This window comes from Muscardinus avellanarius, assembly GCF_963383645.1.
Source record: "Muscardinus avellanarius genome assembly, chromosome: 5".
NCBI classification, from domain to species: domain Eukaryota; kingdom Metazoa; phylum Chordata; class Mammalia; order Rodentia; family Gliridae; genus Muscardinus; species Muscardinus avellanarius.
In genome coordinates, this window is record NC_137790.1 from 108395827 (window position 1) to 108418742 (window position 22916).

Genomic DNA, 22916 nt, shown 5'->3' on the forward strand with positions numbered 1-22916 from the left:
TGCTATTGCGTTCAAATATTTACACAATGAAAAAATAATAGATCAAATGTACCAATAAAGAACATCATTAAACACTATCATCTGGTAATTTGTGCTAAGTCCTTGACATGGGCTCTCATTTGCTTAGCATTGGGTGAAATAGATACAGTATTAAAAATGCAGAGAGAGAGGAAAAGAAACTTGCCAAAGGTCAGCCTACTTGTAGGGAACAGCTGAGATTAGAATTTAGTGGTCTGACCCTGGAGCTTACCGCTAGCCCCTTGGGAGGGGTTCCACAGTGCTTTTTTCAACTCTTTCCCCCTCATTAGCCTGTTTTAATTCTGTATTTACCTACTGCCCTACTCTTGTTTCTGAAAATCTGCTCCTTTTGTTTTCTTCCCTGATGTTTAGAGTGACTCACCTTCATTGGAATGAAGGGAGCTGTAAGAAACAGAAGGAATAGGAAGAACAATTAGTTAATGTCTCTTGGATTTAAAGCAATTTAATGCTTTCTTCTGAGCAAGCATTCACTATTTGTCCTCTACCATCCATTGCTAAGTACATGCCACTTATGTGTCTTGATTATGTTTGAATAAGAATCTCGTATCTGATTTAGGTGATATATATATATATATATATATATATATATATATATATATATATATATATATATATATATATATATATACTGGGGACTAAAGCCAGGGACATTCTACCTCTGACTACATCCCCAACCCTTGTTATTTTTTATTTCCAAACAGAATCTTACTAAGCGGCTGAAGGTGTTGCTAAATTGCTGAAGCTTGCCTTGAATCTGCAATGCTCCTGTCTTAGCTTCCCAAGTACTGCAATTAAAGCCCATGCCATCATGCTCAGCCTGGACTTGATTTTATTTCATGCCACTTATTTTTTTCTTCACACACACACAAAATAAGTATGCACAGAGGAAAATCAGTGTTCATTTAAAATTGATAGTGTAACAATTGAGTAGTGTCCACAAGTGAGTGGGATGAGACAACACTACAGAATTTTGTGATCTTGAGATTAAAATTCTTTTTTTTTTTTTTAAATTTTATTTTATTGGTGCACTGTATTCATACATCATAGTGGGATACAAACTTTTGTAGACATACATGCACACATTGCCCAGTCAGCCCCCACCCGATCCCCACCCCATTCTCTCCCCATCCCTCCTTCCCATGCTTGGCTTAGTAGTTGACATCTAGTATTATAGCAATTTATCCAGAATTAAAAATGATAATCTCACATAACAGTTTCATTTGTCTGATACCAAGCTTTTGATGACTTAAAGATAACATTTCAATATTTCTTTTTGCTTTCTTTCTTACTAGAGCATATTTTTTTCTGTTTTTTTAGGTGAAACTATCATATATTTATATATTTTTCAGAAAAAAATCTATCCTAATATGGAATATGAATTCTAGATACCCAAAACGATCTTGAAAAAGAACAAAGCTAGCAGATATATATTTTCTGATTTCAAACCATATAAAGCTACAATAATTGAAACAGTGTAGTACTGTTCTAAAGGCAGATATAGACCATTGTAGTTAAATACAAGCCTAGAGCTAAATTCTTCCCTATATTGTCAAGTTATTTTTGACAAGGTTTCCACGAACATTTGGTGGTGGAAATAATAATCTTTTAACTAAATATTGTTGAAAAATAATAATTACATGGAAAAGAATAAAATTGGACCTTTACCTAATCCCATATACAAGTATTAACTCAAAATAGATAAAAGACCTAAATATAAATCTTAAGACTATAAACTTTTAGGAGAAAATCTGGGTCATAAAACCTCACAACATTGAAATTGGCAGTGATTTCTTGGATATGATTTCAATGGCACAGGCAACAGAAGAATATACAAACTCCCTAAAAAATAAAAGAAAATATTGTATATCCAAAGACAATGTAAACAGAGTTAAAAGTTACTAATAGAATTGGATAAAATATTTCCAAATGCTATATCTGAAGGTATATTAATATTCCAACTAGAAATCCTAAAAATTAACAACAATAAAGGCAAACAATACAACTTAGAGATAGGTAAAAGACTAACATAAATAATGAATCTCCACAGATAACCAATCTTAGTTGTCTGTTGGATGGAAACTCTTGTTTCTCTGGTTCTGGTGAGTGTTACCTATTTCTTCTTTGTAGTTAATCTCTTTGAGTATTTTCTCTAGTGCTGGTTTTGAAGACATAAATTCCTTCAGTTTCTGTTTGTCATGGAAGCTTCTTATTTCTCCATCTAATTTGATAGAAAGTTTTGCTGGATAGGAAATTTTTGGCTGGAAGTTGTTTTCTTTCAGAGTTTGGAATATGTTACTCCAAGCCCTTCTGGCTCTCATGACTTGGTTTGGGAAGTCTGGAGTGATTCTAATTGGTTTGCCTCTGAATGTCACTTGGCCCTTTGTTTTTGTTGCCTTTAAGATTCTCTGCTTGGCTTCCACATTGATCATTTTGACAATTATATGGTGTGGGGATCCTCTTCTCCTATCCTGTCTAAAGGGAGTTCTATAAGTTTCCTGGATCTGTGTATCAACCTCTTGCTCTATATTTGGAAAATTTTCTGCTATTACTTCCTTGAAGAGATTGTTGATCCCCTTGGTATCACTTTCTTTTCCCTCCTCTATTCCAATTATTCTTAGGTTAGCTCTCTTAAGATGGGCCCATATTTCTTCAATGTCAGATTCCTGCTGTTGGATATTTTTTTCTAGATTAGAAACTATGCATTCATTTTTGGATTGCTCATCTTCTAAGAGCGAGATTCTGTTCTCCATGTGTTCTAATCGGTTGTTTGTGCTTTGAATTGAGGCCTTTACTTCATTAATTGCATCCTTTATCTCTTTTTGGCTCTCTCTGAGTTCTTTTCGAAGCACCTCTATTATTTCTACAGTTATTTTCCTGATTTGATCTTCTAGAAATCTCTGATTTTCTGTTTTATCAGGTTCTGATGTTGTGGGGTTGTGTACATTCATTACTCCAGTATTATTCCTCTTTCCCATGATTTCGGAGGTTTGTGCCTTCTCTGGGTTCTTCCCTTGGGTCACTATGGCTTCACTTAAGGTGCTCTGGATCTCGAGTCTGTATTATCTCAGACCCCACTACTCCTTTACTGGGTTGTATCACAGAGTCTCCGACCCAGGGAGTCGATAGAGGCTGCTTTAAACTATGGGGGGTGCCAGGTTGCACGTTCTCCTATGGTGTGATATCTCTGCCACCACCACTCCCTCACTGGGTCAAGTCCCAGGAGGCCCAATACTGCGATTTCTCCTCTGTGGCCCGCAATTTGACTCACTGTTCTTGAGTAGGCAGATGTAGCTGTACTGGACTCGGTGAATTCACTGCTGCTGCCGCCGCCGGTGGCAATATGGCGCCTCTGCCACGCCCTCGGCCATGAGGCTGGCGTATTTTTTCTTCTCTGGTTTTGATTTCCACTCTGAATCCCTGCAGCGTGTGCTGAGCTCAGCCACTGGGAGCTTTAAATGCTGTCTGCGCCGAAAGATCCCACCTGGCTGTTCCGCAGCGGCTCACCTGGCTTGCTGTAGCCGTCCGTTGAGTTCGCCGCTGCCGCCGGCAGTATGGCGCTGCTGCCGCGTCCTCGGGCGCGTGTGTCTCCTCTGTGGCCCTGAGCTCTGTTCTCAGTCCGCTTTCTCTCTGGAGCCTGGTGGTTTTTTTTGTTTTTCTGGTGATGGTGTTTTCTGGCTATGAAAGGCGCTCTTTTTGTGGTAATGGAGATTGGTTGTTAGCGGGACTCTTAAGCCCCGCTTTTCTCGGTCGCCATCTTCCCGGAAGTCCTAGAATTCTTTTTTTATACAAATTTTTTATTGAAAATAAATGGTATACATATAAACTCTACTTGGTGCCCCCTCCCCCCACCCCAGTTTTCCCTTCCACCAATAATTGTCCAGGGTAACCATGTCATATTCATACTTCTACACATATTCTGATGTAGACCCTCATTAATCAAGCTCAGCCTTCCTCCTCTCCTATCTTTCCATTCAAACTTTGCTGAGATTTCCCCTCCATTATCTGGAGTACCTCTGGTATCCCCTATGTTCCCTAGTTTGGGCATATTAGAAGAAACATATGTCCCTTCTCCTTCTGTGCTTGGCTGATCTCACTTAACATAATGCTTTCCAGGACTTTCCATCTTCTTGCAAATGACATGATTTTGTTCTTCATTATAGCTGAATAGAATTCCACTGTGTGCATTTCCCATAATTTTTCAATCCATTCATCTGTTGTTGGGGACCTGGGTTGGTTCCATATTTTGGCTATTATGAATTGTGCTGCTGTGAACACAGGTATGCATATGTTGCTGTAATTCTCTGATTCCAACCCCTTTGGAAAAAGACCCAGGAGTGGTATAGATGGATCATATGGTGGATTGAGGTTAAAATTCTAAAATGGGTCTCCCTGGACTGGAGGCTCCAAAGAAAACCCACTCCTTGCCTTTTTAGCTTCCTTGCATCATGGCGCCTTCATCTTCACAGCCAGCAACACTAGGAAGTGTCCTCACACTCTACCACCCTGACTTCTTTTTCTGTCCCTTTCTTCCACAGTTAAAAACCCTCTGATCATATTGTGCTCACCCACACAATCTAGCAGAAGCTCTTCATTCCAAAGTCTTTAGTTGAGTCACGTGTGTAAGATAACACATGCACAGGTTCTGGGGAGTAGGACGTGGGCATCTTCAGTGGAGCATTCTTTTGCTACTCTGAGCATATCCTATAGGCCAAGTGATATACCAGGGACTGGGATAAAGCACACTGTCTTCTCCAGAAGGGTTGACAATTTAGAGAATATTTAACCAGGTAACTGAAATGCAAAATCATAAGTACTATGCCACAACTATAACATTGTGTAAGAAACTGTCGTCTTTGAGTTGAGAATGAGTTGGAAAATTTTTGCCTAAAAATTTGAATTATCTTAGACATATTTATAGGAATTTATCACTTTTTCTGCAGGTTTTGAGACTCTGGGATATTCAGCACCAGCTGTCCATCCAGAGGATAGCTTGTTCTTTCCCCAAAGGCCAGGACTTCAGGTGCCTCTTTCACTTTGATGAAGCCCACGCACGACTTTTCATCTCATTTAATAACCAGCTAGCGCTGTTGGCCATGAGCAGCAATGCCAGCAGGAGGGTGAGAAGCCACGAGAAGCCGGTCACCTGTGTCCTTTACAATTCACGCTTGAAGCAGGTGACTCTGCTTTCTTTCCTCTCATTCTCCTAATGTACCCCCATGGCACTAAGCTCATTTCCTGAATTCAGTCTAATATCATACTGAAGACGGATCTAGAAAAGACAAATACTTGAGCAGCCATGAGCTTTTCTGCAGTACATGTGTCCAGGTTGATTAGAAAAAGGATTTTACTTCCAGCCAGCAAACTGATAGTAATTTAAGGAATGACTACATTACTGCTAAAACAAACACAACATGCAATGCAATTGAACTTATCTTTGTTCCCTGTTTGGATCTGGAGCCAAATGCAAGCAAAGCTGGTTGTAAAATTCCCTTTTATGAACACCATCCTCCTGTATCCCAGTGTAAAGTTCTGAAATATGCATGAAATGTAATTAGCAGAGATCCATTTTGCCAGCATATTTTACACCAGTGGCTCACAGTGGCAGCGCAGAATGTATTCATAATAAAATGATTCAGTTAAGTGGGAGGCCGCTTGTTATGCAGCTCGAGTGTCTTCTCCCCACCATTTTACTGATCTCTGCAGCCTTTGCTTATGGGAGCTCTCCCTGCATCTCAATGAGGAAGCACAGGTCCCCTACAGCAGAGATGCAGCACTGACTGACCAAGCCCTTCTTAAGGGACAGGGGGTCCAGCCTGGAGGCAGACAGAGCTGGGCATGGGGCAGCCTGTGGGTCTCAGGGAGGAGCAGCCACCTATGGAGCTTAATCTGCCACACTGATAACAACACAGCAGGAACTGAATAGAAAGCCAGGTTCTGGTTTGGGGCCAATTAAACCATAAGTCCACCCGGCTCTTTCTCTTTTGTCTGTAGAAGTTTCAAAATTCTCAGAGAAACGAGTAGTTCAGATTTTGTGCAACGGGTGGAAAACTCTTTGTTAGGAATGAGTAGCGTGTCTTCTCAGTACTTCAAACGCTGCTTGTTGGTTATTCCAAGAGATAAAATCCTCCACGAAACAATCCACTTTGAGTTCCATCTGTGGGGAAACATTCCCCCACAAATGTTTTACTGAACTTTATGAAGGCAACCAGTTAATTTGGCTCCCTGGTGGCCGCTGAGAGATGTGTTTGTTCCGAAAGAACATTTTGTTAATTGAGATCTGCAAAGTGAAAAAGCTAGGTTTGCGTATAGATGTTATGATCTTATGTTACTTGGCCGTAACATGAGGGATTTTCCATGAGGATATCAGGAAACGTGACATTAAGAAGAACTGGAATCTTCCACTTGGGACACACAACCAATGTAACACAAATTCATGCAAGTTGTATGTGTCAGAAGATTATGCGCATGTGTCATATGACATAGGAAGTATTGTACAGTTAAGTACACCTCTACTTGTTTCTGTTAGTAGCATAAATAATTAAAGGCATTGATGTGTATATAAACTGCATGAAGCTGTGTGTCACACTTATCAGTGTTTTTATTTAGCTGCTAGGCTCTAGAGAAACACTTAAATATATTATTATTATTATTATTATTACTACTACTACTACTACTAGTAGTAGTAGTAGTAGCAATAATAGTACTGGGGATTGAATCCAGGGGCATCATACCTCTGAGCTACATTTGCATTGAAGTAAATATTTAAATTTTTATTTTTTTGTGGTACTGGAGGTTGAACTCAGGCGTGTTCTACCTCTAAGACATACTCCCAGCCCTATTTTATTTTTATTTTGAAACAGGGTCTAGCTAGGTTAATACACTCTCTAGAGGCTGTCCTAGAACCTGCAATCCTCCTGTCTCAGCCTCCCAGGTACTGAGATTGCGAGCATGTGCAACCATATCTGGCTCTAATTTATTTATTTTTTTTAATTTTGAAAGAGTCTTGCTAAGTTGCTGTGAACCTTGTTAAATTGCTGATTCTGGCCTTGAACTTGAAACCTTCCTGTCTCTGCCTCCCAATGGCTAGGCGTGTGTCATATTCAACATTATATGCAGAAAACTATCTTAAATATTATAAGAATGTTTTGCAGAAAAATACAAAAAAATATTATCACCTAAATTTTGTCAGTCAGTGATAACTTATTTTAGAGTAACTAGACAAAGCAAATAAACAATTTGAATAAGTATCAAGAAGGAAGTATCCAGGAAGGAAGACTTAAAGGTTAACAGACTATGGTTTTTTCCCCTCTAGTAGCTGAGGAAGATTCAGCTCTGTACGGGCTGGTCCAAGTCCTACCCCAGGGCTCACAGCTTGACAGGTGCTCATTATAGGATTATAGTAATGAAAGACACATTACTGACTCATGAGGAAACAGCAGACCATGGCAACATGAAACAGAGGCAAAAGCAAAGTCCTAGGAGGAAAGGTGGTCAGTTCTGCCCAAGGCTGGGATGAGTGATACTTCAGCAGAGCCCTAAGAGCTAAAGTAGGTGTCTCTATGAGGAGAAGAAAGTAGTTCTTCTACTACTTGGAAGAGGCCCTAGAAAGGCCTCTTCCAACTCCATCATAACACTTGAAGTGAATGCCACTGAGATTCTTTAATTTATTTTTTTCTTTGGTACTGAGGATTAAAACCAGGGTTACTCAGCTTCTGAGCTACACCCCAAGAATTTTTTTTAAAAAATATTTTGAACAGACTGTAAGTTGTTGATGTTCTCGCTGAATGCTGGAAATAGTCTCAAGCCTACAATCTTCCTGTCTCAACCTCCCCAGTACCTGGAAGACACAACATGAGCACCCCAAGGAAGACTGCATGCTTGTGAGCATTTGTGGGGACAAGATTTATTTTGGTGTGGCTAGCTGGGGAGTTCTTGGCAAAGGTCATGGCTGGGCAGTCAGGAGAGCTCAAGGCAAAGCACAATTTGAGGTTGAAACAATTCTCACAATGTGATCATGAAAACCATGTCCATCATAATATTAACCCTCTCATTTTCTCACGAGTGTTCAGTGGAGGTTTCTAGAAGTTACCTGATGTGTGATGGCATCTTTGTCCTGATGGCTAAGGGACTGTGTGTTTTCATATTCAAATGTTTTAACAATTAGTCAGTTTAAATGTGTAATGTGATGAACACATACACATATGTACACATATTGGTCTATTATGTATATATATTGGTCTATTGTATATATGTGTGTTTATAGATACACATACATATCTCACATAAAGGAAAATTATTTGAATTCTTTAATAATTTTGGGGGGATTAAACCCAGGAACATTCAATATGAGTTACAGCCCAGCCCTTTTATTTTTTATTTTAAAATAGGGTCTTGATAAGTTGCTGAGGCTGGCCTTGAGCCTATGATTCTCCTATCTCAGTTTTCCAAGTATTAGGATTTCAAGCATGTGCCAATGCACCCAGTTTCTTCGATAATTTTAAAAAATGCAAAGTAATTTTAAGACCAGAAATTTTGAGATCTGCTGGGCCAAAAAGATGGGGCTTGAGATGTTGGGCAGACTCCTTAATTTGTCTGAGATTTGGTTTACTGGCTTTTAAAAATATGTTTCTGTCTGAGGATGTAGGGATAATATTGGCAGTAAACTTTATCTTTCCAGGGGTATCTTGCTAAACTGGCCGCTGGCCACTTGGAAGCCATACCCCTGCCTGCAGTGCGCTGGCCCTAGAAAGGCCTCTTCCAACTCCATCATAACACTTGAAGTGAATGCCACTGAGATTCTTTAATTTATTTTTTCTTTGGTACTGAGGATTAAAACCAGGGTTACTCAGCTTCTGAGCTACACCCCAAGACCTTTTTTTAAAAAATATTTTGAACAGACTGTAAGTTGTTGAGGTTCTGGCTGAATGCTGGAAATAGTCTCAAGCCTACAATCTTCCTGTCCCAGCCTCCCCAGTACCTGGATTACAGGCATGTGCCATCTCACCCCTTTGAGGCTCTTTAATCTTTATTTGAACCATGTGTATGTGATAAGAATGGTTGGAAAGAATTAAAGGAGGGTGCTGAGTTGCCATTCGGCACTCTCCCTGCTTCTCTAGGGAATGTCCCACGAGGTGAGTCAGTTGTTTCTCCTCCTTTTCTCTCCTGTCTTTCCCTTGGCTGCTGCACGTGCTTCTTGTGAACATTGTTTGCAAGTTTATCCTCAGCTCTGGGAAAAGTCCAGCTAATATTGCCTCCTCCTTCTCTGAGCATTGATCATATTTCTAGTTGCTTTTATTTTTCTCTCCTCATGTATGTGTGTTTTAAGGAAAAGATCTTGTCTCCCACCTCCATACTTTCCCACAACTTGCACCATTCTTAGCCCAGGACAGACACTCAATGGATGGTGTTGGCCAGTTATCATCACTTCTCATTCTGTGCTCCTCTGGCATCGGTGTGATTTTGGTCCACTGGCTCCCACTTTTTGGCTGTCTGGTTTGAAGTCATCATTGGAAGCTTTCCCTTTGAGTTTAATGAAAACCTTCTCTTCTGTTTTCAGTTCAACACTTTGCCCACGTTTCATTATTATTTCATTGTATTTGGACTTCAGTGGGGATCCTAGATAATCCCCTTTAAAAAGTAGCTGGCACATTTCTGTGATTTCTTTTTATCTTCTTGCTTTGGGTCCCTCACCTCCTAATCTAAGAAAGTGGCACTCAGCCACACAAAGCTGTTTAAAAAGAGCCATATGCTTATTGTATCCAGCAAAGATTGTCCTCATAGCTAGCAGCAGGATAAGTTAGGACTAGAGGAGGAAGTCCCTGGAATGCACTTTTTAAAAAAAGTAATTAAAGTAATTCTGGAGGCAATTTTAACGAACCATCTTTACATGATTTCTTAAGTGAGGCTTTAAAAAAAAACATGTGAATACTGGAAAACTTAAAAAATGTATTAAAAATTATATAAAGTCAAATACAAAATTTCTGTATTATGACTATAGCTTTCATCCTAATGATGCAGATTTTTGTATAAAACATAATGTTTTGCATAATGGACACATTTATAGTCAAGCTAGATATTTTGGTATCAAATGGGGACAGAAATTACATTTACTACTTCTCTTGGAATAAGTAATTTTTGGTAAAACATTACATATGAACACTATATGTTTATTGTAAGAAATTAAAACGATGTAGTGAAATTTAAAAAGAAACTATATATCACTGAAATTTTATCAAGTTCTAAAATATTTTTATGCATAGACTACTTAACATAAATATGGTTTTGTAACCTGCTTTTTTATTCAGTAATATATTGAAATATATTTCCTTGCATCTAAACATATATCTACTTTATCATTTTAAAAAGGCAGTACATGCCGGGCGTGGTGGCGCACGCTTGTAATCCCCGCGCTTGGGAGGCAGAAACAGGAGGATCGCGCAGGTTCGAAGCCAGCCCCGCGCGCTGGCTTAGGAGACCCTGTTTCCAAATAAAAATGTAAAAATAGGTCTGGGAGTGTAGCCCGGAGGTACAAGGGCTTCCAGGAACCCCAGTACCACCAAAAAAAAAAAAAAAAAAAAAAAAAAAAAAAAAAAAAAAAAAGGCAGTACAGTATCTCATTTTATTATAATTGACTGACCCATTTCCTTTGATGGATATTTTGCTTTTATGAAATATTTTCATATAAATATATTAATACTCGTGATTTTGTTTCTTTAGGGTAATTCTTAGAAATGGATTTCTATGTTAAAGAATATGCATATTAGATAGTGTGATACACAAATCGACTTCCAGAATTTTACTATTTTATTCAGCCTCTAAGAATAAACATATTAATCACATACATGGTTAAAGAGATTTGTCAGACATGGCCATCTGGTTTCTCCCAGCAGAAATCAAATTTGGGATGTTGGCCTTGCATATTTGAAAGACTGAAACCTCTTTACTTTATCCAGAGTGGTACTGTTTTTTGAGGATTGATTCTCACATTATTACAGGAAACCTAATACCAAATTGTTCATTAGAAATGGGGGGGGATTACATTATTTACAGGGAAATTAATGGAACTAAAGAACATTACGCTAAATGAGATTAGTCACTCACAAAACGTAGGATGCTCTTCCTAATATGCCAAAGCTAGGGAGAAAAAGAGTCATAGAAGGAACTTCAGATGAAGGAGGAGAAACCATAGATGAGCAAATAAAAAGGCCTAACTGAGGGTGAGGGGAGGGGGGAAGAGAAAAATTTCCTAACATACATGATGCACATTCACAAACATGTCAAAGTCAATCACCAAGCCAAACATGAGAAGGAGGGAAGGGAGTGGGGACTGGGGAGGGAATTGGGGAAGGGCTAAATGAGTGATGTGTCCATGTACGCCTCTACCACCTTGTCCCCCATTAAGATATATGACTGCAACGCACCAATAAAAAACAAAAGAAGCAAAGGGCTGCAAGAGCCAGGTGTGGCGTTGCACGCCTGCTATCTCAATACTTGAGAGACCGAGACAGGAGGATTGTGGGTTTGAGACCAACCTCAGCAACTTAATGAGACTCTCAGCAACCTAAGAAAACCATATTTCTAAACAAAAACTAGAAAAAGGACTGGTAGAACCCTATACCATCAGGTTCATCCCCCAGTACCACATTAAAAAAAAAAAAGAAAGAAAAAAGCAGAAATAAGGTAACATAGCCTTTGTTCTTTTTTGTACACCATTTTTGGGGGGAGAGGAATTGAGATATTTGAGAATACAAATAATTGAGTTGCTAATTCTTTTGGTAATTGTAGAATCTAGGAAAGGAATGAGAATAGGCTTGAGAAAAAATTATCTCCACCTTCTAAGACAGCATACATTTTTAGTACTTGTATTTAGGGAAAAAAATCAATGCATTTCTCTTTTGAACAGAATTGGATGAGCACTAATGAAACATTTCTCCTTTCCTGCCTTGTTGCTGGGCTCTGAGTGATTTCCCTTCTTTTGATACAGTGTTTGCTATTGGCCAGCTTAAGCTATAATTGGATACGATCAATCCTGAGGCTGTGTGCTCTCATCATCAGATGGAAACATAAGAGACACCCTCAAGTTTTGACCTTGTAAGGTCAAAATACATGTACATATGCATGAACACACACACACAAACACACACTTTTTGTTTATTTAATGTGCTTAGTTTGAAAGGAGTAAGACATTTACATGTTATAAACTTCAAACAGACAAGAGGGTATGTGGTAGAAATGTCCTCTTATCAGCCTGTCTCTACCTACTCAGTTTCTTCCCCTGGAAACAGCCGTTTTATGGGTCTTGCAAGTTCCTTTTAAGGACTATTTTGTTCTTCGACTAGTGAACATATTCTTTCTTATATATCCTTTTGAATAGATATATGATTATTCATAATTTGGGGGAGTACTGAGGATTGAAACAAGCGTATTCTACTTCTGCGCTATCCCCCTAGCCTTTTTGTTGTTTTTTATTTTTTATTTTTGTGATCCTGGGGATGGAACCCAGGGGTTTCCCTACCTCCACGCTACACTTCCAGACCTATTTCATATTTTATTTGGAAATAGGGTCTCATTAAGTTGTTGAGAGCCTCACTAAACTGCTGAGACTGGCTTTGATCTTGCGATCCTCCTATCTCAGCCTCCCGAGTACTGGGATTACAAGCATGCACCAGCACTCCCGGTGTTTTTTTTAAATTTTGAAATAGGGTCTTGCTAAGTTGGTGAGGTTGGTTCCAAACTATGGATTCTCCTGTCAGCCTCCCAAGTATGGGGATTATAGGCATGTGCTACTGTGTCCGGCACTAATCTTAATATTTAAGAATACATACTACTCTAAAGGCTTTTACACAAATGGTAGCCTGGTCCCTTACAGCCATCATGGCCAATGGCTCCTCCCTTGTCCCACACTGTCTGAGCCTTGTGGGCCTCCTTAATGCTCCTTGGACATGCCAAGGACACCCTTCCCACAGGGTCTTTGCACTGTTGTTTCCTTTGCCGGGAACTCTTTTACCCTGGTGTCTCTTCATGACTCATGCGTTCATCTTAGCCATGTCTTTCCTAAAGCAATTCCTTAGGGAGGCTTTCACAGAACCATAATTTTGTACCCACCCACAATGCTCTCCGCTGTCTTCCCAGCTATATTTTTCTCTATAACTCTTATCACCACAAATGCCTTTTTTATGTGTATGCTATTTTTTCTTCTTCTTTTAAAATCTGATCTCATTTTTCCTCTCTTTTTGAAAAGTGTAAGGGCAGAATATTTCATTCCTCAATCCCCAGTGCTTAGATCCTGAGCCTTCAGCATAACAAGCGTTCAGTAAGCCCAAGGAATGAACATGAAAGAGCAAATGACCAGTTAACCTGGGAAGAGGTAAAATCTTGTACCGGCACTTTTAAGTGGAGAATGGCTGCCTGCAAATATTTGAACGCTGTGTGACACTATTCTGATATATTTACATTCTCCTCATCTTCCTACTTCCTGAGATGTAAGATATTTGATACAAAATGAAGATAAAGAAAGTAAGTTGCTTTACATTATGGGACTATAAATATTACAGACTAAAAGAATAAAATTATAAACAGAAATTTAATCAAATGCTTCTAAGCCCTGGTAGCCAGTGGCATCTGCTGCTGTAGTTTTTGATCCCTGCTCTTGCTTTGACCTAGGATTTGGGATGCATTTAAGAAACAATGAACAGGCCTGCTGCTGTTGGAATTACAAGAAGAGAGTCAGGTGACACAGATACAACCTCGCAGCTCTTGAAATTGTCTGATTAGCTCTGATAGCTTCAGATGAGAGACAGACGGCACCCTCTGTTCCTAAACAGCTGTTGGCTCAGGTGCATGAGGCTGGGCATGCTCTTGTAGCTCCTGTCATGGGATGGTCTCTGCTCAGGAGCAACTGTGGGCTCTCCGGAGGCCCACGTGCACTGGAGGGTAGTTTTTTTTTAAATTTTATTTTATTGGTGCACTGTATTCATACATCATAGTGGGATACAAACTTTTGTAAACATACATGCACACATTGCCCAGTCAGCCCCCACGCGATCCCCACCCCATTCCCTCCCCATCCCTCCTTCCCATGCTTGGCTTAGTGGTTGACATCTAGTATTATAGCAATTTATCCAATATTAAAAATGATAATCTCACATAACAGTTTCATTTGTCTGATACCAAGCTTTTGATGACTTAAAGATAACATTTCAATATTTCTTTTTGCTTTCTTTCTTACCAGAGCATATTTTTTACTGTTTTTTTAGGTGAAACTATCATATATTCATATATTTATTTTTCAGAAAAAAATCTATCCTAATATGGAATATGAATTCTAGATACCCAAAACGATATTGAAAAAAAACAAAGCTAGCAGATATATATTCTCTGATTTCAAACCATATAAAGCTAAAATAATTGAAACAGTGTAATACTGTTCTAAAGGCAGATATATAAACCATTGGAGTTAAATACAAGCCTAGAGCTAAATTCTTCCCTATATTGTCAAGTTATTTTTGACAAGGTTTCCACGAACATTTGGTGGTAGAAATAATAATATTTTAACTAAATATTGTTGAAAAATAATAATTACATGGAAAAGAATAAAATTGGACCCTTACCTAATCCCACATACAAGTATTAACTCAAAATAGATAAAAGACCTAAATATAAATCTTAAGACTATAAACTTTTAGAAGAAAATCTGGGTCATAAAACCTCACAACATTGAAATTGGCAGTGATTTCTTGGTTATGATTTCAATGGCACAGGCAACAGAAGAATATACAAACTCCCTAAAAAATAAAAAAAATTGTATATCCAAAGACAGTGTAAACAGAGTTAAAAGTTACTAATAGAATTGGATAAAATATTTCCAAATGCTATATCTGAAGGTATATTAATATTCCAACTAGAAATCCTAAACATTAACAACAATAAAGGCAAACAATACAATTTAGAGATAGGTAAAAGACTAACATAAATAATGAATCTCCACAGATAACCAATCTTAGTTGTCTTTTGGATGGAAAATCTTGTTTCTCTGGTTCTGGTGTGTGTTACCTATTTCTTCTTTGTAGTTAATCTCTTTGAGTATTTTCTCTAGCGCTGGTTTTGAAGACATAAATTCCTTCAGTTTCTGTTTGTCATGGAAGCTTCTTATTTCTCCATCTAATTTGATAGAAAGTTTTGCTGGATAGGAAATTTTTGGCTGGAAGTTGTTTTCTTTCAGAGTTTGGAATATGTTACTCCAAGCCCTTCTGGCTCTCATGACTTGGTTAGGGAAGTCTGGAGTGATTCTAATTGGTTTGCCTCTGAATGTCACTTGGCCCTTTGTTTTTGTTGCCTTTAAGATTCTCTGCTTGGCTTCCACATTGGTCATTTTGACAATTATGTGGCGTGGGGATCCTCTTCTCTGATCCTGTCTAAAGGGAGTTCTATAAGTTTCCTGGATCTGTGTATCAACCTCTTGCTCTATATTTGGAAAATTTTCTGCTATTACTTCCTTGAAGAGATTGTTGATCCCTTTGGTTTCACTTTCTTTTCCCTCCTCTATTCCAATTATTCTTAGGTTAGCTCTCTTAAGATGGGCCCATATTTCTTCAATGTCAGATTCCTGCTGTTGGATATTTTTTTCTAGATTAGAAACTATGCCTTTATTTTTGGATTGCTCATCTTCTAAGAGCGAGATTCTGTTCTCCATGTGGTCTAATCGGTTGTTTGTGCTTTGAATTGAGGCCTTTACTTCATTAATTGCATCCTTTATCTCTTTTTGGCTCTCTCTGAGTTCTTTTCGAAGCACCTCTATTATTTCTACAGTTATTTTCCTGATTTGATCTTCTAGAAATCTCTGATTTTCTGTTTTATCGGGTTCTGATGTTGTGGGGTTGTGCGCATTCATTACTCCAGTTTTATTCCTCTTTCCCATGATTTCGGATGTTTGTGCCTTCTCTGGGTTCTTCCCTTGGGGTCACTATGGCTTCACTTAAGGTGCTCTGGATCTCGAGTCTGTATTATCTCAGACCCCACTACTCCTTTACTGGGTTGTATCACAGAGTCTCCGACCCAGGGAGTTGATAGAGGCTGCTTTAAACTATGGGGGTTGCCAGGTTGCACGTTCTCCTATGGTGTGATATCTCTGCCACCGCCCCTCCCCCACTGGGTCAAGTACCAGGGGTACAGTACTGGGATTTTTCCTCTGGGGCCCGCAATTTGACTCACTGTTCTTGAGTACGCAGATGTAGCTGTACTGGACTCGGTGAATTCACTGCTGCTGCTGCCGCCACCGGTGGCAATATGGCGCCTCTGCCACACCCTCGGCCGTGAGGCTGGCGTATTTTTTCTTCTCTGGTTTTGATTTCCACTCTGAATCCCTGCAGCGTGTGCTGAGCTCGGTCACTGGGAGCTTTAAATGCTTTCTGCGCCGAAAGATCCCGCCTGGCTGTTCCACAGCGGCTCACCTCGGCTTGCTGTAGCCGTCCGTTGAGTTCGCCGCTGCCTCCGGCAGTATGGCGCTGCTGCCGCGTCCTCGGGCGCGTGTGTCTCCTCTGTGACCCTGAGCTCTGTTCTCAGTCCGCTTTCTCTCTGGAGCCTGGTGGGTTTTTTTGTTTTTCTGGTGATGGTGTTTTCTGGCTATGAAGGGCGCTGGTTTTGTGGTAATGGAGATTGGTTGTTAGCGGGGCTCTTAAGCCCCGCTTTTCTCGGTCGCCATCTTCCCGGAAGTCCCTGGAGGGTAGTTTTTAAGACAGTGATATATCTGCTCTGTAGATTGCCAGGGCTCCTTCCTCATCGGCTGAGGTTTAGTCTGATAAGAGACAGCCAAGAATGAACAGCACACTTAAAGGGATTTGGTATCACCAGCATGTGACATATAAGTGGGTTTTTGCCAGTATTTATTTCTGGGCTTTATTACTGTTAAGAACAGCATTCTGAAAATAAAGTCTCCACCATCCTATAGTCAAATCAGTTCCCTCATCCGCCAAGCGACATAAAGTGCACTCCACTCTCACTAAACTTGGAAATGTTTTTGCTGCATAGTAATTCGGGTATTCCAACACTCACCTGGTAGCAGGAATTGATTCGGGTTAATGCTGGCGGTATGTTTGTGACAGTTTCTACACGCTGCTTTTCTGCAGGCAGCACCGGAAGGCAGATTGCCATAAAATGAAATCCGACTGGCTGTATGTTGTTGTCACCATTGATTCGAATTTTGTGAGAAATTGTTAAGTGAACAGAGAAAGAAAACTGATGAATAGTATGTGAGGCTCAGCCAGGTGGGCAGGGCAGAGGGAAAGCAGTAAAAAGTAAACACTACTAATCCCTGGTCAGACGTCTACATTAGATAAAAGTGTTGTGCTTAGTGAACAGATGTGGGCAAGCCCAGCCATTGGACAAGTAAGCAAGTCTTTTGTCTTTGAGCATGGCCTTTTGCTTTTTATTTTACTCTTTTAATTTTTTTAGGGAATTCCCATCTTTTAGTACTGAAATATCTAGCATATAACCGTTCAATAAAGGCTTTTGGAGAAAACATTTAAACTTTTCTTAGAAGACCACTAATTATAAATTTCACTTATATGTAAGAAATTTTCTTTTCATGGATTTATTTTTAATGGATATAATCCAGATTCTTAAGCAGTTGTGTGACAAATTCACAAGTATGATATAACTTGAAATTTCAATATAAATCTTATTTCAAAAATTATAATTGTCTACATTCACTATCATGGTTAGATGAAAGCAAGATATTATTTTCCTTAAATTGACTTGACTATGCAAAGTGATATAAGCCTATATAAGAAGCCTGACAAATAAAACTTAGAATAATAACACTAGCTAACTTTTATGAATTATGTGTGGCTATTATGGTGAGTTACAAACATTAACTTATTTAAACTTTATAATAATGTTTGAGCTGGTTATAATGATTATAGCTGGCTTGCATATGTGGATATTGTGGCTTAGAGAGGTTGAGTAATATGCTTGGTCTTAATGTTTAAAATGAACAGTGAGCCGGATGTGGTGGTACATGCTTAGAATCCCAGTATTTGAGAGGCTGAGGCAGGAGGATCACAGGTTCACAGACAGCCTCAGCTACTAAGTGAGGCCCTCCACAACTTAATGAGACCCTGCTTCAAAATAAATAAAAAAAAAATTGGGCTGGAGGTATAGCTCAGAGGTAGAATGCCCCTGAGTTCAATCCCAAGCACCACAAATAATAAAAAATAAAGTGAACAACGAATTGGTAAGTCAGCTGAAAGTCAAAGTTAGGAATCAGACTAGAGCACCCCAGTGCTCCCAACTATCACATGTATTCCCCAAACAAAAATCAAACAGAAGCAGAGTCAGTTACATGCAGTGATAATATAGGTGCTAAGTCACATTGTTTCAAAGATCCAGGTCATTCATCCTAGAAATATCACCATAGTTTAACAATGATAATTAAGCATGTAGGTAATCTTGATTTTTCTGAAAGAAAATTGTAGCATAAATATAGTTTTTGATATCTTAATTTGTCTCGTCGGAGTTGTAATTTTAGGGGGAAAAAAAAGGGCTGAGAGCATAAGTGCATGATCAAGTTCTTTGCTAAGACATAAACACTGCTGAACAGTAGTCCCAATTTTCAATCTTTCCTTTCCTTCCTACCTCTGGAATTACTATATTAGGTGAGAATGAACCTATTACAGAGCTGAAAAAAAAAGTATTGCTAAAACTTTAATTTGTTCTCTGCTTTACTCTTAGAAGTATCTTCACAAACCAATCAACACAAAGCTCTGTACCACTCTGCTCCTCATTAAGAATGATAGTATTGTTTTTTTAATTATAGACACCACTGATAATCAAGGAAAAACATAGATCCTCTTCCACTAAAACTGACTTCATACATTACTCAGAATTTTCTGGAACTGCTTACTAGCGATTTCTAAAATTCTATCTCCAGCTTGCTTCTTCTTCTGGTCCCCCACCTCATACCTTTATCTTCAAACACTGAGTGCTTGAGCTTCATTGAACTTTTTTATTATTATTTCTCACGCTTGGAATATTTTCTAAGTCCTTTTCTCTTTTAAGCAATCTCATAATTACCTGGGATGTTAAGCTGGAATAAAAGTAGACCTTATGACACGGCTGTCACCCAGGGTGTCAAACCTAGTTACTGAAGCTGGAAAACACGAGAGCCTGATTAGAATCTCAATTTCACCATTGGTAAAATGATGGTCGAAACATTATTTCACAGAGGTTTTGTAAAGATCAAATGAGATAATTAAAGTTCTGGCACTTAATAAATACACACTCACATCTTCAGTTCTAGATTCGTTTTACCTGTGTGAATCCCGAGTTCCCCTCTCCCCTCTATGTCCTAACCTGACAGCCTCCCCTGCAGAGCTTCTTAAGGATTTTCTTCTTCCTGCTCCCATAGCACCGGAGGTGAGACCTTTGGACTTGTAGCACTGTTTAGCATTTATGTTTTTTTTTTGTTGTTGTTTGTTTCTCTATCTAGGCCATTAGCTCTTAGCTCTGCCTGCATATTTAAATAAGCTGTGTAGCTCTTAATAATACTCTTGCTTGAGCCAGTTAAATCAGAGTCACCTTCTGGTATGCAGTTGTGCTTTTTAAGTTCCTTGGGTACGTTTAATGCATACGTCTAGACAGCCTTAGAAGGCAGGAGGTTGTCAGTGAGGCCCCATTGCATCCTGGGGCTGGCACAACCTGAATACTCAGTAAGTACTGTGGGATGGCTGTGTGGAGGACTACCCAGACCTTCTGAATATACATTTGATAAACCTCATTCATTTGATCATGAAAATGCAGCATTCAACCTTAACATGTTTTTGACTTGGAGTGGTGATACATGCTTGTAACCCTAGTACTTTGGAGGTAGTTATAGGAAGATCACAGGTTTGAGGCTAGCATATGGTAACTTAGTGAGTCCTAATATATATATTAGGGCTGGGTGCGGCTTAGAGGTAGAATGTCCCTGGGTTCTATCCCAGTTTATGTCTGCTCCTGTCTGCCTCTCTTTCTCTCCTTTCTCTCTCTCTCTCCCTCTCTCTCATACACAGACACACACACAGACACACACACACACACACACACACACACACACACACACACACACATTAGGGCTGAGGGTATAGCTCAAAGTCAGAATGCTCCTGAGGTCAATTTCCAGTACGAAACCACCACCACCAACAACAACAAAACCTCAAGTTTCCCCAAGCCCCCGAAGACCTTAGCATATTCTTAGCACATTTACTTTTAATACTCAAGCAGAAAAAGAAATATTTTCTCAAAGTCTAGGTAGTGCTTCAGATAATTTTCTTTCTACAGATCTTGGTATTTGTTATTGTCTTGGTTTTATTTTTCATTATTTGGGATTTCAAAGCCATATTACCTAGGTGGTTTTAACCTATAAATCTCTAAAAAGCTGCCTAAACATCTAGAGTAGATGTTTGCAATCTACTTTCCACTATAAAATTTCCTCTTCTCAGACTGCTGTATATAATCCTATGTTTTCTACCATTCGCTTTGTTGCTTTCCTTTTGAAGTATACATGCAAACTTATATTTAACTTTGCTCTTTGTTTTTGTGACATGCCAATGTGTGTTTAACTGTAAAAGCATATACAGTACCTTGAGAAAAGAGAAAGCAAGGAACTAATGGTATAAAAAGCAATATTCTAATAATTTGTTGAAATTACCCCCCCCCACATAATGGCCTGTAGTACTTCTTTTTCTGAGTGTTTAATAGAAGCTGGTATATAACAAAATGTTTTTTAATATGGTAAATAGTGTCAGAAAACCATGACTAGTACAATCAGCTTTCTTATCTAAATGTTAGCAATTTATAAGTTTATCTGCAGAAGGATTTGATTTCAGGATGGCCTCTCTGACACCAAGCTGAGTGGTGGGTAAGGGAAGCGGATTCCTATCTTCTCTGATAAAGAGGATCATGACTCCATTACCTCAGCAGTGACCTAGAAATTCAAATCTTATCATCTTAGCAAAAAGAAAACACATTACAAAAATGTCTCCAACCTTCGAGGGATCTCAGCAGTAGAAGTGCATAGACTTGATATTTTTATTGGAATAGAATTGGTTGGCCTGGGACTGTATTTAATTCCACGATTGTGTTATTTTCTCTTAGGTAATCAGCTCTGATGTGGGGTCTACTGTTTCCTTCTGGATGATAGACACTGGGCAGAAAATCAAACAGTTTACCGGTTGCCATGGCAATGCGGAAATCAGCACCATGGCCCTCGATGCAAATGAGACGCGGCTTTTGACTGGCAGCACAGATGGGACTGTAAAGGTGCGAACACAATGATGCTTTTTCTATCCAGAGATGGGGAGGCTAAAATACTGTGTGAGGAGACACAGCTATAGATTCACTTCTTTTTGCCTTTTTGGTCCTGCAAAAAGAGGTGTGAGAGAAGATGGAGCTAAATAACCTAAACCAGCTAAGAACAAAGCTGCTTGAAAAATAAGCCTCTGTGGAAAAATGAATAATGATTTTTTTTCTGAATAAATTATTTAGAACAAAGACACAACTTGGATTCCTTATTTCAGAAAGACTTTTTCAGTATACTGGATAGGAGATTACTTAGGGGAATGAGAGGCCTCTACAATTTTCATGTGCTTCAGCTAATGCGTCTGAGTTGTTTTTTCTACATTTCTAATAAATTTCTCTAAAATGAGAAAGTAGGGTAAAATTTTAGGTAAAATTTAAAAAATGCTCTGGATGCAAATTGTTTGGAAAATACATATTTGAAAATGTTTAATCATTTTCATTTTCATTAAATGAAAGTGAGACCATAGAAAAGGAAAATAGACAGGATACTCATAATCTTAGTTTCCACTTAAGTGGACACTATTTTATTATTTCCAGTTTTTTTTATTTTATAACTATTTGTTTATTCTTGGAGGAAGGTGCTATTTTACTTTGCAATATCAAATTTTTGTGCAGGATATACACACAATGGAATTTTACTCAACCATTTGCAGGAAAATGAGTGGAACTCAAAATATTATACTAAGTGAGTATACCCATTCCTAAGGACAGAGTAGATGTTCTCACAGGTGGAAGATGGACAGATACTCAGAAATAAAGGCAATCAGATAGATGAGCAGAGACTTTAGGGGAATGACTGAGGAATATCAGGGAAAAAAGGAGGGGATGAAGTCATAAAGAATGAAATAATAGAAATAATGATATGAATGTATACAAAATTGCTAATTCCTATGCCCTCCTCTAATAACTTCAAGTCTCTGGTCTAATTTCTAAGTCTTTGATCCATCTCGAGTTGATTCCTGTGCACAGTGAGAGGTAAGGATTTAGTTCCATCTTTCTACAAATGGATAGCCAGTTCTCCCAGCACCATTTGTTGAAATATTTTTTTTCAACAAATATCAAATATTAGTTTATCAAATATTAGTTAACTATCAAATATTAGTTATCTTTATCAAATATTAGTTAACTATAGGTGTGTGGGTTTGTTTCTGTATCTTTTATTCTGTTCCACTGGTCAGTACGCCTGTTGTTGTGCTAATACAATGCTGTTTTTACTACTATTGCTCTATAGTATAATTTGAAGTCCGGGATTGTGATGCCTCCTTCATGGTTCTTATTGCTGAGAATTGCTTTGGCTATTTTGGTTTTTTTCTGTCTCCATATAAAATTCATAATTGATTTTTCTAGGTCTATGAAGAGTGTCATTGGTATTTTAATGGGAATTGCATTGAATCTATAGTTCACTTTTGGCAGAATGGCCATTTTGATGATATTTATTCTGCCTATCCATGAGCAAGGGAGATGTTTCCATCTTCCAAGGCCTTCTTCAATTTCTTTCTTTAATGTTTTATAGTTTTCTTTGTAGAGGTCTTTTACATATTTGG

The 22916-nt window shown here is 38.7% G+C and overlaps 1 protein-coding gene across 1 annotated transcript in view; it reads left to right on the forward strand.

The window, feature by feature from the left end:
- WDR49 (WD repeat domain 49) overlaps nt 1-22916 on the forward strand; it is a gene marked incomplete at both ends in the record, with an annotated part of 168523 nt that overhangs the window by 75586 nt on the left and 70021 nt on the right. Inside the window, 2 exons of the mRNA XM_080696579.1 lie at nt 4980-5213; nt 21169-21333. Of these exons, the coding sequence (XP_080552705.1) occupies nt 4980-5213; nt 21169-21333 (399 nt within the window). The remainder of the gene's footprint in view (nt 1-4979; nt 5214-21168; nt 21334-22916) is intronic.